The sequence below is a fragment of the Saccostrea echinata genome, unplaced genomic scaffold (genome assembly GCF_033153115.1).
Source record: "Saccostrea echinata isolate AGI-Se365-2 ecotype Australia unplaced genomic scaffold, CSIRO_AGI_Sech_v1 ptg000056l, whole genome shotgun sequence".
Taxonomy (NCBI): domain Eukaryota; kingdom Metazoa; phylum Mollusca; class Bivalvia; order Ostreida; family Ostreidae; genus Saccostrea; species Saccostrea echinata.
In genome coordinates this window covers 1,324,881-1,342,004 of record NW_026889805.1, presented here as the reverse complement: position 1 = coordinate 1,342,004, position 17,124 = coordinate 1,324,881, and the positions used below count along the sequence as shown (strand labels likewise).

The 17,124-nt window shown below is 32.0% G+C and overlaps 1 protein-coding gene and 1 long non-coding RNA gene across 2 annotated transcripts; both read right to left on the bottom strand.

Moving 5' to 3' along the window:
* Nucleotides 1–943: 943 nt before the first annotated feature.
* Nucleotides 944–1,408, bottom strand: LOC133173435 (uncharacterized). Its single transcript, XR_009719046.1, has 3 exons — nucleotides 1,342–1,408; nucleotides 1,057–1,092; nucleotides 944–961 (listed from the first exon to the last, which is right to left on the bottom strand). It is a non-coding gene; the product is annotated as an uncharacterized LOC133173435 (long non-coding RNA).
* Nucleotides 1,409–3,468: 2,060 nt separating this feature from the next.
* Nucleotides 3,469–17,032, bottom strand: LOC133173408 (nectin-1-like). Its single transcript, XM_061308391.1, has 7 exons — nucleotides 16,988–17,032; nucleotides 14,131–14,427; nucleotides 6,377–6,673; nucleotides 5,199–5,504; nucleotides 4,236–4,502; nucleotides 3,709–4,023; nucleotides 3,469–3,638 (listed from the first exon to the last, which is right to left on the bottom strand). Exons 2-7 carry the CDS (start codon nucleotides 14,231–14,233, stop codon nucleotides 3,508–3,510), a joined length of 1,419 nt encoding a protein of 472 aa, XP_061164375.1. The 5' UTR covers nucleotides 14,234–14,427; nucleotides 16,988–17,032; the 3' UTR covers nucleotides 3,469–3,507.
* Nucleotides 17,033–17,124: the final 92 nt, after the last annotated feature.

Here is a 17,124-nt window from a genome sequence, read left to right as displayed (position 1 = left end):
GATCCCACCTATGATCTTTTAGAGGTCCGTGGTTGCTCTGCTCTTGATCTGTATTGTTTGAATGGACTTTTGAACATGAATACTGTTCGTTATCTCCATATATTTCATCAAGTAGAGGGAATATTCTGTAGTCAAATTTAGAACAAAAACAAAGGTATAACAATTGGTATGAAACAAATCAGCCAAAATACGACCCAGTTATAGGTTATGTTACTCATCCTAGACACCTAATCTTACCTCTGAAATTTCCAGGGGTCCGTGTTTTTGCCACTTTCACAGTTTTGTATTGTTTATAGAATTTTTAATATCAATCACTGTTTGTTACAGTGTATCTTCACCCTTTTCATTGCTAATTAAGTCAAAATTACGACCACAGAAGTTACGAAAGGCTGATTTTAAACGATGTTGTTGAAATCCCTGTAACATCCATTTATGTGTGAGTAGCTTGTCTCGGTTTAAATATTGCTCATATTCAAAGCATGCTCTTTAAAACAAAGAAAATTTGATGTCTATTCTTTATTTAAATAATGTTTGTAGGATGTCTTATCAAGTATTATTTACAAATTTCTAGTTTTTATATCTGATCAGGCGAGGGTCCCTTTAATTTATTTGTGAAATATAAAAACATTAATTCTGATTACTGTTATAATAACTATACTTACCTAGAGTATTGTCTTTTTCATTTTTCTTATGGACTTCTGACACATCACTTAATTCAAGGTATTGTACTCTAAAAGGAAATGATATAATTTTGCTAACAAATGTTTTTAATAACGCTTATCATACTTCAATGACCTTTATGTATGAAATTTCAGAGAAAAATGTATGGTTTATCACGAGTGCATTGCAGCATCATAATATGATGTCGCTGATATGCAAGAGATTTCCAGAATGTAAAGGTATTTGCAAATTAAATGTTTGATAAATTTTCATAAATACCTGTTTTCTGCTTTATGAGAGTCTGAAATGGAGAGAAGTAATTATTCATTGCTTAAGTACATACAATACGTAATAGATTTAAAAAATTGTTTCTTTTTGTGATATTTCATATATTACCTTTGATCTTTTCATAAACATTTGTATCAGTCGTTTCTAAAAAAGAAACGAAAAAGTAATATTAGCATATTCCGATGAAATTCAGATTGATATCAAACCAAAGTATCGATATTGATTTCAAATACATTCAGAGGTTCAATGTAATTTTTAGATTTTATTATACCAGTTGTGTATAGGCGTCAAAGATAAGCCTTTTTGTTTCTCATATTTTTCCAAAAATGGAAAATATTTGACAAAATTCACATATAGTGAACTTGTTTACAACGAATATCTATCAAACAATACCTGTTTTTGAAATTCCCTGGTAATGGTGATCTTCACGGGAGATAACCTCATCCTTGTATTTTGCACTTTGTTCACTTTTTTTTAAAAAAAAAGAAGAAGCAAGCATATTCATTACTACTCATTTATCAATTCAACTCAAGAGAACTTTAGAAAATTTGAAAACACATTATTTTTTTTCCTAAACCAAAGATATCAAAGGTATGACGCTTCAACGCTTTTCACAAGTATTCTCAATGATAAACTAAATACCAAGATTTTGAAGATATGAACAATATTGTTTTATGCCACTGTAATCGAAGATTCGGGGGCATATAGTTTTTGCCCTGTCCGTCTGTCTGTCTACCTGTCTGTTTGTTTGTCAGCAAAAACTTTAACCTTGCCCATAACTTTTGATTTGTTGAAGCTATGGCTTTGATATTTCACATGTGTATTCCATCATATTTGACCTTTTGACCTTGACCTTGGATTTTGACCCAGTTTTGCAAAATTTTACCCAACATTAACCTTGGACATAAATTTTGAACAGTGCTAGGGCACTCTTACTTCGCATATGTAATTCTTGTGACAAGACCTTTCTTTGGATACCAGAACTTTGACATTTTGACCTCGGAGTTTGACTTTCTTTTCGAAAACTTTAACCTTGGCTATAAGTTTTGAACAGTTGGTGCTAGGGCTTTTCTACTTTACATATGTAATCCTTGTGACAAGACCGTTCTTTGGAAACCAAGTATTTTGACCCTTTGATCTTGACCTTGAAGTTTGACCTACTTTTGAAAAAAAATTACCTTGGCCATAACTTTTGAACAGTTGGTGATAGGGCTTTCATACTTCACATATGTTATCCTTGTGACAAGTTTTAACTTTGATACCAACATATTTGACCTTTTGACCTTGGAGTTTGACCTACTTTTGAGAAACTTTAATCTTGGCCAAAACTTTTGAATGGTTGATGCTAAGGCTTTCATATTTCACATGTGTATTTCCTGTGAGAAGACTTTTCCTTTACCATTAATTTTGACCATGACCTTGATGTTTGAATCACTTTTGAAAAACTTTAATCTTTTCCATATATTTTCAATTGTTGCTGCTCTTGCTTTCATATATCACAGGTATATTCTTCGAGACCTTACTTTTGGTACCAACATATTTGATTTGCATTTGAGAAAGTTTAACCTTCGCTATAAGTTGCCATTCGGGGGCATCAGTGTTTCACAAACACATCCTGTTTTTAATAAAAAGTTGAATTCAGAAATTTTCATCTCTTGTTATAGGATACCTAAAAATTACTTTGCTCTTATTTCATTTTTTTTTTCTTAGATCAATCGTTATCTCCACCCTTTTCATTTCAAAATCATTCTGATTTTAATCAGATGTAGTCAGAAGCTGATATTAATAGGATGTTGAAGTTACCTTTTTAGACCAGGCCTTCCAAGTATCTGTTGATATTCCGGTGGGAACTAATTTTTGTCCCTTTATTAGTTTATTCGTAAGGCTACTCGATATATTCTAGTGAACTTGAAATTAAAAAAACACAGTCTACCACATTTTTTAAATATTTGATTGATACTGATTAAAGACGTTAACGGTGAAGGTGACCTGTCGACAGGGGACGATTATGCTACCTGATTCTACTTCTGGTTTTTCCAGGAGTCTGTGTTCATAATTTTGCAGTGTTAAAAATTTTGAGATCGATCACTGCGACTTATCTTCACCATAAGGGAATGTATTTTATTTAAGGAAAGATACTTTTAATTGACCTTAAATTTTCTTTTCCTTCAAACCTATCCCACCCATTTATCTGTTTTTTTTTAAATATCCCATTTTAAATACTTTTGTTAGGAATGAGAGTTGAAATAAGAAACCTTTATGGAGTTTAAAAGACATATTAATTTCTTACCTGCTCAGGGCCTCCTTGTTTTTGGCTATAATAGGATATATACTTTCCTATTTAATATATTTGTTAACAATAGCATTTTTACGACATTCAATTAATGTAAAATAGATTAACAATAATTCATCTATTTAATTAATCTATGTTAAATATTACTAGAGTTCAATTTCTTTTTCCCTGACACCAAACAGAAGATAATTTATCATTTACTGTCATGTCTTTTTATTATTTTTACCTTTTTCATTAATTAATAACATTCTGATTAATGCAGGTAACTAACCCTCACTTCTCCTTTCTTTTCTGTATTCGCATAGAGCATAGGCAACAATTACTAACATGATGGTAAGTACAGCGCCACCTAGTATTCCTCTAATTATCTGCTCTGTACGGCATCCTTTGTTTGTGTCTAAGAAAAAGTTTGCCATTTTATATGTTTAATTATTCCGAACGTAAAGAAATAGGATCAATGTACATACCCTCCATCCTTTCTGTGTCTGTTATGCATGATTGGTTATTGGACAGAGCGATGCCGTAGCGGTTTGAAGTCAAAAATCTAAATACATAAACCGATCCAGGCTTCAGTTCCGTCACTTTATAAGTGTTTATTTCTATATCATCTGTTCTATTTATTTTTTCATAAGATGCATTCAGAAACACATTTTTGCTTTCGCTGAGCTGAAGAGTTTCTTCTTGTATGTTATCAGCATAGTATGTTGAGAATGACTTCCATAGAATGTACGCTTCTCTAGTTCTACAATCAACATGTACCAATACCGGCGCAATTGGTGTATCTTTTATAAAATAATAAAAAATATACATTGATTCATTTAAACCATAATCTATCATTCTTCTCTTGAATAACTTTTTGTTCTGGATTTAATAGAATAATATTGAAAGCTAATATATTCAATGTATTCGCAGTAACTGAGACATATATCCAACATTATCAATAAAAGATGCAATGTATAGGCAATTGATTCTTCGATAGAACTCATATACTCACATTGTACCGAAACAACAACAGAACCGCTAGAGTTTCCCACAGAGTTTGTAGCTGTACAGGTATATCTACCTCCATCCTCAATAGTAGCGGTCTGTATGACGTAAAGTTGACCAGTGGATACTATGGAGGAATTGTTAGAATTTATCTTAGTCCAGCTGTACTCGGCATGGTCTTTTGGATTCTCGGTATAACAGTACATCCAAACATATTTTTGACCAACTAATACATTCAACAAACTGCCTGGTAGGATTTTTACATCTGAAATATCTGAAATGTTTTGAATTTTTGGTGATATCAAAAAGACTTTATAATCACTTCACTGAATAAAATCAAAATAAAAAAGATGTTAAACTAATCAATACAAATAGGTCATTTGAGACGATACATGATTTATAATTCAAAAGACTTGTTATTATGTTCAATTGGGTTTTTTTTCTCTACGCATTTAGTATGCAATCCAAGAAAAGACAATCGTTTTGACATTTATAATAATATTTTTTTTCTAAAATGCAGTGTTCTTCAATCTCTCAATTATTCATTTAAAAAGGCTTCGTAGATTTCAAAATAACCTCTACTTACAGACTTTTATCAGAATTCGAATCTGAAACTAGATATTTAAATGACCACTACTTTACCTTACATTTCCTTTGAAGAGAATATACAGATCACAGCAAACATGAAGGAGTGTGTTACATTGTCGGCCCATTTAGTCAATTAGATGATAGCGGAATGGAAGAAGGGAATAGGTTGCCCTCCCCCTCACTTTTCTTATTTCATTTTTAGGAAACACACCGAAATAATCTCTCTCAGAATTGAATGAAAAGTAAGGGTTGCGCCCATCATTCTATTTTAATGCTTAATTATGTAAAATAAAAGGATATCGGCTGTTTAAGGGGGCCTAAACAGATTTTGATGAAATTATTAGAAGTAAAGAAACTTTACTTGCATGTTTATAGTACATACATCTCACGTCTAGGGTATATCTGTTGGATTCTACACTATGTCCCTGGGCGTTGCTGGCTATACAATGCACTTGTTGACCATTATCTCCTACCACGCTAGTAAACCGCAGTACTGAGGTCGTTCTCACCAGGTCTTCTTGATTTATATCTTCTGTGGACGTAGCCTGACTAGTGACGTCAGAAGTTGCTTTATACCACGTGATCTTGGCTGGAGGGTTACAGTAGTCTGTTCGACAGGTTAGAGTTATCGTCTCACCCCTATTGACTCTTAATTGAGACGGGGTCAGGATCAAAGTGGATACAGGTACTGTAAAAAAAAAATATGATAAGTAGCTTTCAAAAACAGCAAAAGCCAATATGGTTATGAAATATGAAAATATAAAAAAGACAATTGCAGTACAGAAAGGGGTACGTCGTAAGCTATTTTGAAAAAAATACCCCCAAAATTGTTCCATACTAATAAAAATTCAGATAAACATAGTAATTAAGGGCTGGATGTAAAACTACATAAAGATTTGTCATAGTGAAGATGTATTTTAATATAATTTGAGACATGTCAAGTGAAAAAAACTAGCTGGTCATTTATACTTACCGTCTTTTCTAAAAACCCTTTGTTCAACTTTCTAGTATCGAGGTTTAGGTCACATTATGTCAATTTATTGTCAAACACATGTTTATAGACATCAGTGCTAATCTGGCTTACATTGACATAAGATAATTTAAGCTGTATGAAATTGAAGCTTCAGCTCATCTAATTATTGAGATAACCACATTTCAAATGTATAGGTGAAGAAAACATTGGGTAATTTTAAGCCGCTTGTATTTAGGATTTGAAGAAATGAATACTTTTACATGCCAATCCACTATATTGTCATAGAAATGATATCTATTGACATATCAATCACCTAAGTTGTCATAGAAATGATATCTATTGACAAATCAATCCACTAAGTTGTCATTGTAATGATATCTATTTTCTTCTTCAGAACCATGTATCTCTATTTCATAATGAAGGCCTAAAGTTAATGTTTTCAGATAATAAATGTTTTTTTTTAAATTCTTCTTGATGAAATTTAACAATAATTTTACTTTCACATATACTATAGTTAATTTTCAACTTAAAACACAAAACCCAACTTTTAAACAAGTAGCTTTTACTTAACGTTTAACCTTACTCACTTGTAACATTTAACGTGATGGTATTGCTTTTGGGGCCTCCAAAGGGCGGGGCACAATACATGGTTACTTTATGCCACGAAGAATCAACAGTTGTTGATATCCTGTAGGTCTGGTTGTTTGGACACTCAAATGAAGTAAATAATCGACATCCACTACAGGAATTATATACAAACATACAATTTCTTTGTCCATAACTGAAGGCAGCTCCCAATTGACCATTTGCGTACACGCATTCAAACGTCACTGTCTGGTTAACAAGAACATCAGATGCGGGCATTACTGACAATGTTGCTACCCCTAAAATATACATGTATTATTAAAAATATGCACAATGTCTTTATGCATGAAGGAATTCAGAATTAATGAGAAAGCAAGGTAGTACATAGCTGGAAGGAAATTACGTAAATCAAAATGACAAATTGATTTTTTTTTTAAAGTTTTGTCATGCCTATGTTTGCCATGATTTTTTTTTTTTTTTTTTGAATTTTAGTTAATAAGAGAATCTTACCAAAATTATAAAAATTAAGGATTAAATCGTCATGTTTTCATTACTAGCAAGATTTCATTTCATATCATTCTTCTGTTGTTTAAAGCTATATATATCGTATCTGAGCTAAAAAATAAAAATACGAGATTGAGTGTAGATGAACATGATATTCGTTATTTACGTTCGAATTAAAATTTTCACCGATTTTGAACTTGAATGACCCCACGTTTCTATAGTTAAATTGACTTAAAACTGTGTCTTATATTTAAATGCGGAGTCGGTAAATAAATCGGTTATTGTTTTAAATTTTTAATATCTATGAAACGCGATTGATTTAAATTATGTAATTTAATTACAGGAAAGTCCTATCTTTATATAAAGTAATAAAACAAATTGAAAAATCTTTATAATTTTAGTTAGTCAAATTATCAAAAATACGCCATATATGACTTTAAAAAGTATCACAAAAATAAACAACTTATGAGGTGCATAACACACATAGCTGTTTATGTTAGGTATAATAGGATAATAAAGATGTTCAAAAGGTATATGTTCTTATGCTCGATCTGTATAATCGAACGATCAAATGTAACTAGACAGTATAATGAAAATTAAAAAAAATTATGTAATTACAAATCTCGAGACACAGTTCACTTATCTATTAGTCTTTGAAATGTTATCATTGGACGTAACGACTACTCTGCATATCCTTAATTTCTGAAATATATTAAGTATTGTACTCAATACGATTTAAAGTGAAATATTAAAATGCTTCCCTATTCTATCATATCTTGATCACGTTCATTACTTTGTACATGGATTATTGTACTGGTGTTCCATCCCTCCTTTCCTACTTGTCTACTGCAGTAGACTTCCTGGTTATGAATGGGCTTTAACAGTGTAAGATTAAACAACCAAGGATCTTCAAAACTACTTTCCATAAATGCTGATTGTGTCATATTTGAACATCCCTTGAACGAGCCTCCACCGGTTCCATACACAACACGGTTTCCTTGGTTGTCCAATGTAAAAAACTGATAAATTCCTCCAGAATTTGTGGACTGACAAGTTAAGACTAAAGAGTGTCCCTCCCTCACAGTGGCAGACGGTCTTGGGGAGATTATAAGTTTTGGACCTTCAAATATATCATGCAGGAGTTATGTATATATTTGGTAGCAATTTCAACATACACATATTAATGTTACTTGTTAAATTTAAAAAACAATATAAGATACTAGATACTTTTTGCTAACAACAAGTGAAAAAAATTATTAATTTTATAACATAACTATATAACTTACTCGTTATGATCAGAGTTTTATTATCTATTGGAAGGCTTAAGAGTGTGTATGTAAATGTTCCTTCATCATCTTTACTAGCGTTGACGATACAAACAGAAACGTGAGAAACATTTGATTGGCAGGAGAAAGGTCTATTCCAAGCAGCTTTAAAGGTTATCGCTATTTCTATACTTCCACTAAACTGCATACAGAGTACTGAATTATCTCTCTTTATATCCCTATCCGTTGTCGTTTTGGCTTGAGGAAACGAAATACAACCTTCGCCCCCTTTGTCTATGAAGACTGTCCGTGAAGCCTCACCTGTGGAAAAGTAATAGAAAAATAGACTGTAAAAATAAACTGAAGTAGGCCTAAGGTAAATAAACCTCAGTCAAATAATAAATATTGCTTTAGAAAATGTACTATAAGATTATTGAATATTACACTCTTAATTCGTTTCCGCAACAAGGAAAAAAAAAAGTCCCTTACATGTAGTGCCGAAATATTTTTACAGACTTTTCCGACGTAGCAAATATTGAAAACAAGAGGCCCAAGGACCTTAACGGTTACCTGAGTACAACAATTTAGATGATCCATAAAATGATAAATGAAGCTTTGTTGCAAGATCAACAAAATAATTGGTCTAGTATCTATCTGTCCCCCATCTGTCACTATTACTATGCAGACTTTTAACAAAATGTTTTTTGATTTTTTTACCCCATATTATTACCTCTCACACTGGCCTCGCTTGGTTTTTGAAGAACATTTAAAAAGATAAGTTATTTTTGTTTCATTTTTATTTATCTATTATTTCCAAGTTTACCTGATCATTAAAAATATGAAAGTACTTTTTGTATTATAAGATAAATGTTCTTGCATAATTCTCTTATTCTATTAACCTTTCAAATATATTATCTACAGTGATTAATTATGAAAGGTGAATGGCAAAGAGGAATAACTTCACTCAGTAGAATACAAATTAATAGAGCCCTGGCCAGGACCAGAACACTTGACGAAATGGCCCAGATGTTCAAAATTCTAGTAAAAATACCCTTGCTTATTAAAACTTATACTCTGTTTGCCTCCAATATGCCCAGGAGCAGAGAAGATTTTCAAAGAAATAATGCATTTTCACTTTTTAACACAGCCCTACCCTAACACCAGAACCCATGACCCAGGCTCATGAAATTTACAAATTTGGAAGAGGTACACTCATCATCATAACTATGGAATTAGTTGAAGATTTTCAAAAGAATTCACACATTTTCACTATATTATCAAATAGCCCCCCTCCCCCCCCCCCCCGAGAAACAACAGAACCCCTGGAAGAAATTATGAATTTCCACTATATAATCAATAAAGCCCCGCCCTAACACCATAACCCTGATCCAGGGGCCATGAAATTCGCAATATCTTCAGAGGCACTCTTGCTCATCATGACTATGTAGTTAGTTTGTTTATTTAATATCCATGAGCAGAGAAGAAGATTTTCAAAGAAATAATGCATTTTCACTATATAATCAATAGAGCCCTGCCCTAGCACCAGAACCCCTGGCCCTGGGGCCATGAATTTCAAACTTTTGGTAGAGGGCTCAATGTTTATTACAATCATGCCAACAGTTTGACTGCTTGATGTCCAGGAGTAAAGAAGAAGATTTTTAAAGATTGCAATAATTTTGGTGGTTTTAGCCCCACCCTTCAGACCCCAGGGAGACAGGGACCATGAAATTCACAATTTTCGTTCCCCTTCACCCATGAATACTATATGCCAAAATTGGGTGAAATAGGTTGAGCGGTTTCAGAGAAGAAGCTGAAAATGGTCAAATGTTAAAGCACGACGGACGACGCACGATGACAGACAAAAACGGATAGCAATAGGTCACCTGAGTGACTCAGGTGACCTAAAAAAAAAATTGTGAAAATAAAACATGATACCAAATGGTGTACTCACTGAAACCCCAAAATAAAAGCAATTTTACAGAATTCACAAAGTGAAAATATTTTACATCCATTTTTTGTTGAATTCATGTATTTCTTCCTGGTTGCTTTAATAGATATAAGAAGATTTACCTGTTCATGTTGAGCGTGAATGATTTATAGAATATCTATATCTTTTAACAGATAATCTGACCTAAAAATATTTGTTTATCTAGAGCAGTATTTAACAGTGAAATTTCATTTTATTGAAATTATGGTGTCTGCTATGTGATTAAGTGTCGTACAGTTTCTAAAAATTACTAAAATTAACAAAATTGTAGTGCAGTATCAAATGTTTTCCTGATGGTAAATCAAAAATTTCACTTTAGTAAATCAAAGTTTTTTACTCTGATTTTCAGATTGTTATATACATGTATATTTCATGTTTTTCAAACCATTTATTCAAATTTTATATCAAGGGGAAGTATTATTTACATATTATCATCTTCAAATATCAATTCGACATTTAGATATATTGATCCCTTCTCTGTTTTAAAGGTAGATGTTTGATCTACTCAAATGTATATTATTTAATTGAACTTTTGAACATGATTATAGTTCGTCATCTTCACATTTCATTATGGAACACGGGGATCTAACTATACTGCAAAATGAGCACGTATGTATATTTATATTTAAACGTGTCTCACTCTTCAAATGAATGCTAACATACTGTTGAATTTTTCTAAGGTTTTTTCCACTGTACTTTTGAGCAATTGTATATAGCAGCTCAAAGACATGGTGGCATATCCCCCCCCCCATATGCATGATAAATTATATTAATATGCAACATTATCATGTTGCATGCGTTATATTTTTTGTTAACATGCAAAATACATGCAAGTTACCAATCTCTTTAAAGAATCTAATTTAAATGCCGGTAAACTAATTTACTAACTCCTTCATATGACATCATACAAGCAAAATACAACAGGATTATGTTGACATGCGACTTATTTATGTTAACATGCGAGATACATGTAATTATATAGACATGCGACTTACTCATGTCAACATGCAAGATAATTATGTAGGCATGCAACTTATTTATGTCAACATGCAAGATAATTGTATTAAAATGCGAGCTAATTACGTCAACATGCCAGATATGTATGTTGACATGCAACTTATTATCTTGCATGTTGACATAAATATCTCGAATTTTAAAATTTAACTCGCATTTTTACATACATAAGTCGCATGTTGACATAAATAAGTTGCATGTTTACATATTCTTGCATGTTGACATAAATAAGTCGCATGTCTACATAATTATGTTGCATGAAAACATAAATAAGTTGCATGTTGACATAAATACCTTGGATGTTAACAAACTTATTCATTATAAATCGCATATCAACGTAATTATATTGCATTTTATGGTGGCATATTTCTGCCCCATGTGTGCAAGTTATTTTTCTATCAAATATGTCGATATGCAAGATAAATATGTTGACATGCAAGAAAGTTATGTCAACATGCAACATAACTATGTTGACATGCAAGAAAATTGCAATCAAATAAGAATTATAAAAAATCTGAAGAAAAATAATCTCAAATATTGCCCACATGTGACTTCAAATATTCTAGAGGCTACTTATTTATGTAGACATGCAAGTTATTTATGTTGACAGGCGAAATAAATATGTTGGCACGCAAGTCATTTATGTCAACATGCAACTTAGGTATGTTAACATGCTACTTATTTATGTCAACATGCAACTTATTTATGTCAACATGCAACTTAGTTATGTCAACATGCAATTTGTTTATGTCGGCATGCAACTTAGTTATGTTGACATGCGAGATAAATATGTTGACATGCAACTAAGTTATGTTGAGTAGCGGATATACATATAATTTTAAAAAGTAAATATCCAAAAATGAAATCACAAATCGATGTAAATGTATGAAGACCCAGGAATGGCAAAAAAGTTTACAGTGAATATGATTGATTTGTGATTTCATTTTGGATACAAACTTTTTAGATATGATCGATTTTCAAAATGATAAGATTTTGAATTAAATGATAAAATTAAAATGCAAAAGAAATTATGTGAGTTGCATGTTGACATAACTATCTTGCATGTCAACATATTTATCTTGCATGTCGACATATTTCAGAGAAAAATAAATTGCATACAAGGAGCAGAAATATGCCACCATAGCATCTTGCTTGTATGATGTCGTAAACTGGCGTTAGTAATAAGTTTACCAACATTAAAATTAGATTCTCTAAAAAGATTCGTAACTTGCAGATAAACATAAATATCCTGTCTGTAGTATACAGTTATAGAATGGGTATGAGGGAAATAGCAAATTTATGGTTCCCCGAGGGAGGAAATAGTTTCCTGCCGAGGGGAACCATAAATTTGCTATTTCCCGAGTACCCATTCCATAACTGTTTTATTATACCGAAACAAACAAAGGAGATTTATTAACTAGAGTCTTAGACATTATTAAAACAATATAGAGGCATTTATATAAATAATCAAAAATGCGCGTGATTCCAATTTTGTTAAATATGTAATGCATCAATACGGAAAAAATAAAATTATTTTTTAAAAAATAATAATTTCACTTACATTTCGAAGGATTATCGTTTTCCTCATTTTGCTTAGAAATTTCAGTATGATTTTGACATCGCATGTCGAAATGTTTTGACGTCATAGTTACATTGCTAATAACATTACGTCACGGACTCGAGATTCCTTGAACGCTCCGCCCACTGTTCATTTTAACTGGTTAAAATTAATAATAAATATTCATGAGGGAGTAGTCCCAGGGAGTAGCTCTGATTTTTCAGGGAGTAGTCCTCAGATGGGGGAAATAGTATTTTCTCGGGGAAATAGACAGATTTATGGTATTAACTTTATATAGAGTAATAAGAGTAGAGGTATAATAAACCTAATTATCTTGAATGTTGACATTTTTTATTGCATGTTAACATACTTCATCTTAATGTAGACGGCAGAAATATATAACCATGGACTGATGTAAAAATGTTCTGTGCAGGTTTGCAAATGAAATAAATGAAGATAACGAACAGTAATCAACCTCAAAGGATTTATCAACAATACATATCTGTGAAGAGGACAAAGCACGGACCCCTGGATATTCCAAATTGGCGAGTATAAAATTATAATGATATCTCACGTATCAAGCATGAATGAAAGTTTCAATTTTTACAGTAATCTTAATTTTTCATTAAGTAAATCAATTCCTTAATGTTTCATTTGGCATAATTTGGTTATTCAAGTTAATTCAAACTGATAATCATTCCACGTAAACCTATTATTAAAATAAAAAAGCGTCTCCTTCTCCTATAAATAAAGAATAAATAGTTTGCAACACTTGGGTTTCCTTCTACTTGTTCAATTACTTAGAGTTACCTTTTCTAAGTAAAGTCCTTTTGTTCAAGGTGGCGGGGAACAGTTACATGTAATGTGCTATCTACCCTTCATTTTTTTTTTAATTTTTAACGCAGAGTTTTGATTCCTGTATTTGATTCCTTAATGTGATTGATTGTTGTTTTCTCCAACAGTGAAGAGTTCCGCGGCAAGTATTAGTTTTTCATTTTTTTAATGGCATTCTATTTGAATATTAATAAAATGAGTTAGTCTGTTAGTCCATATAGATGACTTGAAATTTTCTTTTCCTTCTCATTATTAGGTTAGGGTTAGGGTAAAGTATATACATCAGTTGATAAAACATTATCCACTGACTGCAAATGGGAAACCTCTTTCCACAAACCCTTGACGAGACGTACATATTCTCAAAGGATAAGCTCTCGAGACTCGTCTCTGTGGCTTTGATAGAAGAAGTATTATTCTAATATACATTACTTTATAACATGGTAATAATTTTCTTGATATTGATGATGGCTCAAAGAAGTAAAACACTGATGAAATAATTTTATTTATTTTCCATATATTACAAATGTTTTTGAGAAATTTAAAAAGCCTTATTTCACATCAATTTGCAATTTTGTTTTGGCCCAAAGAACTTACCAGTAACCGAGAGAGTCACGTTTTCCCTGTAATCATAAACGCCAATCTTCAAAGAGAACTGCCCAGCATCTTCCTTCTGTATGTCAGTAAAACAAATAGACATCTGTTCGCCAGATGCGTTACAGCTAAATGTTCTGTTTAGCCACCCGTTTGGAATTGGATATGCAATGACAGACAAACGATAACATAATGTTGTTTTATTTCTTACAATATAATGTGTAATGTTTTCTCCAATTGTTGAAAAGTTTAGACAAATGTCATCTCCAACCTTTGTGTTCACAAAGGTTCCATAGCATCCTGCAAATCAAAACCATAATTGAATTCTTAATTTAGCGTATGATTTCATGTATCCCGATGCACTTCAGTAAATTCTATTTACTTATTTCATAAAGTTCAAAAGTCCATTGAAACAATACAAATCAGGAGCAGAGCAAACACGGACCACTAAAAACATCAGAAGTGGAATCAGGTGCCATGAAGGAGTAAGCATCTCCTATCGACAGGTCACACCTGCCATGTGCTCCTTGTCATGATAGGGCCAGCGGAAAAATCCATTATCAATTCAATATTTATTATATCCTAACAGTAAAATACTGTAATTTCTTTATTGACTTAATGGCACATTTTGTCACAGTGAGAAAGGATGTTAAAGTGATCCTCTGCAGAATGTGACAGAATATCAGAAGTGCGGCAAAACTCGCGATTTTTCCTCCCTTCACGACGTACGAGGGGCATTTGAAAAGTTCTGAGAACTGCTTGCTAAAATATTAACCATTACACGGAAGTTAAGAAGTTTGGTACCATTGAAAAGAGCTGGAGAATTTGCACCTATATTAACGTCATTTTTTTAATATTTATGACGTAATAACTCCAAAAAATGACGTCAGAATCTCGAATGTTTAGCATACTGAAAAGTCGCGTTTTTTTGTCCACATGAGAACATCGAAAAAGTGCTGTCAAAGGCCTCTTTGAAAAGATATTTCAAAGAAAATTTGTATGGAGGTAGAGTAAGACTGTAAAAATGGTACAGTAAATCAGTAATTCCATATTTTATTTTTTTGCTTGGTAAAAAAGCACGGTAATTTTATCTTAGGTGTTCATAAAATATTTTTATTTATATGATATAGATGGATTTTCGGTCTATTATATAGCTCTCCCCTATATTAAATAAAAGATATTTTATATAAAACTGAAGTGTAACAATGCAGTTTTCCATGAATGTATCTTGAGTGTCAGGGCTCTTACCTTTACGAATAAGACGTACAAAAGTCTTCCCCCGGATTGTTTCTGTGCGTATTTTTTCATATCATTTCAACTTCGGCGATCCAAAACTCACTATTGCCTTTGACTTTCGACTCAAAAAAATAAATCTGAGTTTCTTTGCTATGTACAATCTTATTTATTTTCCATGATTTAAAATTTTCGAACATATCGAGTTACGGCTGGGTCAGAACTTCACCGGCGCCATTTTGGTTTTTACGAGAAAATATAGGACACCCCTCACTTAACCTCTCTTGAGCTTTAAACTTTCCCGCAAAATTGGTTAAAACACCTGACGAATTAATGCCAGCAAACTCTGTAACACCGTCCACTATTCTCCTGTTATTGTAAACTTTTTGATTTTCTCACAGAAGCGTCTTTTTTACCCAATATTTTGCACGAGATTCGATAATAACATGCTATGTTTGACACATTCTTAAACCATCTCAGAACTATAGGAGATACTATATATAACTTCATATGATAGACTTTAGTCTATGTAAACATTTTTCCAAGTGGCAGTTGTGTCCGTTAGCTTCCATCCGAGTGATGAACAAAAGTTGACTTTAGAATTTTACTTCACTGAAATTGTGTCTCTTGTTACGTCATTTTCATGGTCAGTATGCTAGACATTCGAGATTCTGACATCATTTTCGAAGTAATTACGTAATAAAAATTACATAGTGACATCACAATATGTGTATATTTTTGTGATCTGTCCAATGATATCAAATTCAGTAATTTACGTTAAAAGGTTAATATTTTATTAAACAGTTCTCAGAACTTTTCAAATGCCCCTCGTATTTAATGTAGAAAAAAATTCATTCTGGTCTATTATTATTTATCCTGACACAGACTTAAATTGCAAAACAATCTCCAAATAGGTTGATAAAATCCATGCAATTTTTTCATTCTCTTAATTCCTAAGCTATGATGTCTCAACCGTTCAATTGTTATAACGTCAAAGCACTGAAGCAAGGGAAAATCACTTAAAATGTATTAAGCAGAAAATTCAATATTTTGCAGTTGGATATAGAATTGATTTTACTCGTAAGACAATACTTCGCACTCGTGAAAATATTAAAAAAAAACAAAAACATTCTGGCTCCACTGGTGAAATAAATTCCACTTCAACATATGGGTATCCTCTAAGAAAATAATGGCTTAATAATTTGTATGAGAAACGTCAGACAACATTCGACTTAAATATAGATTTCTATTTGCTGACATGTGTGATTCGCAGGATAATAAATAAGAACGGATTGTCAATATTTTTCTTGACTTATATTTAATGTGCTCTAGTGCAATGCGGAAGTAAAGTTTTCATGTGTATACAAGTTATCATTGTCATTTAAGAGATAATACTGATGAAATACGTGCATAATAGTAGACAAAGAGTGATATTTTTGTGGCTTCCAGTTTTCGAAAAGATTTCATATTTATTACAAGTTGACAAAAGGCAACAGTAAAATATTATAAGTAACTTACTTAAGGTATTTAACCCATAACTCTGTTTATTAGAGACACATTATACTAAAATTCCTTTGGACTATAATTAATGTTCCTTTCATGTTAGGAATAGCAATATTTTACTTACCTACGAAGACGAACAAGGGAAAGCTCACAACTATTAATTTAGGCATTTTTTGTTGAAATTTCCGTGTTCCAGATAAGTAATTGTGTACATACTTATATCGACAAAAGATATGAAGGGATAAGGAACTTATCATCGTA

Excerpts from the sequence above, each read along its gene's own strand:
- LOC133173408 (XM_061308391.1), bottom strand. The coding sequence starts at position 14,233 with ATGTCTATTTGTTTTACTGACATACAGAAGGAAGATGCTGGGCAGTTC. Across the intron at positions 6,674-14,130 it reads CGTGACTCTCTCGGTTACTG|GGGTAGCAACATTGTCAGTA; the intron begins GTAAGTTCTTTG and ends TGTATATTTTAG. Across the intron at positions 4,024-4,235 it reads TGTTGTTGTTTCGGTACAAT|ATACACCAATTGCGCCGGTA; the intron begins GTGAGTATATGA and ends ATTTTATAAAAG.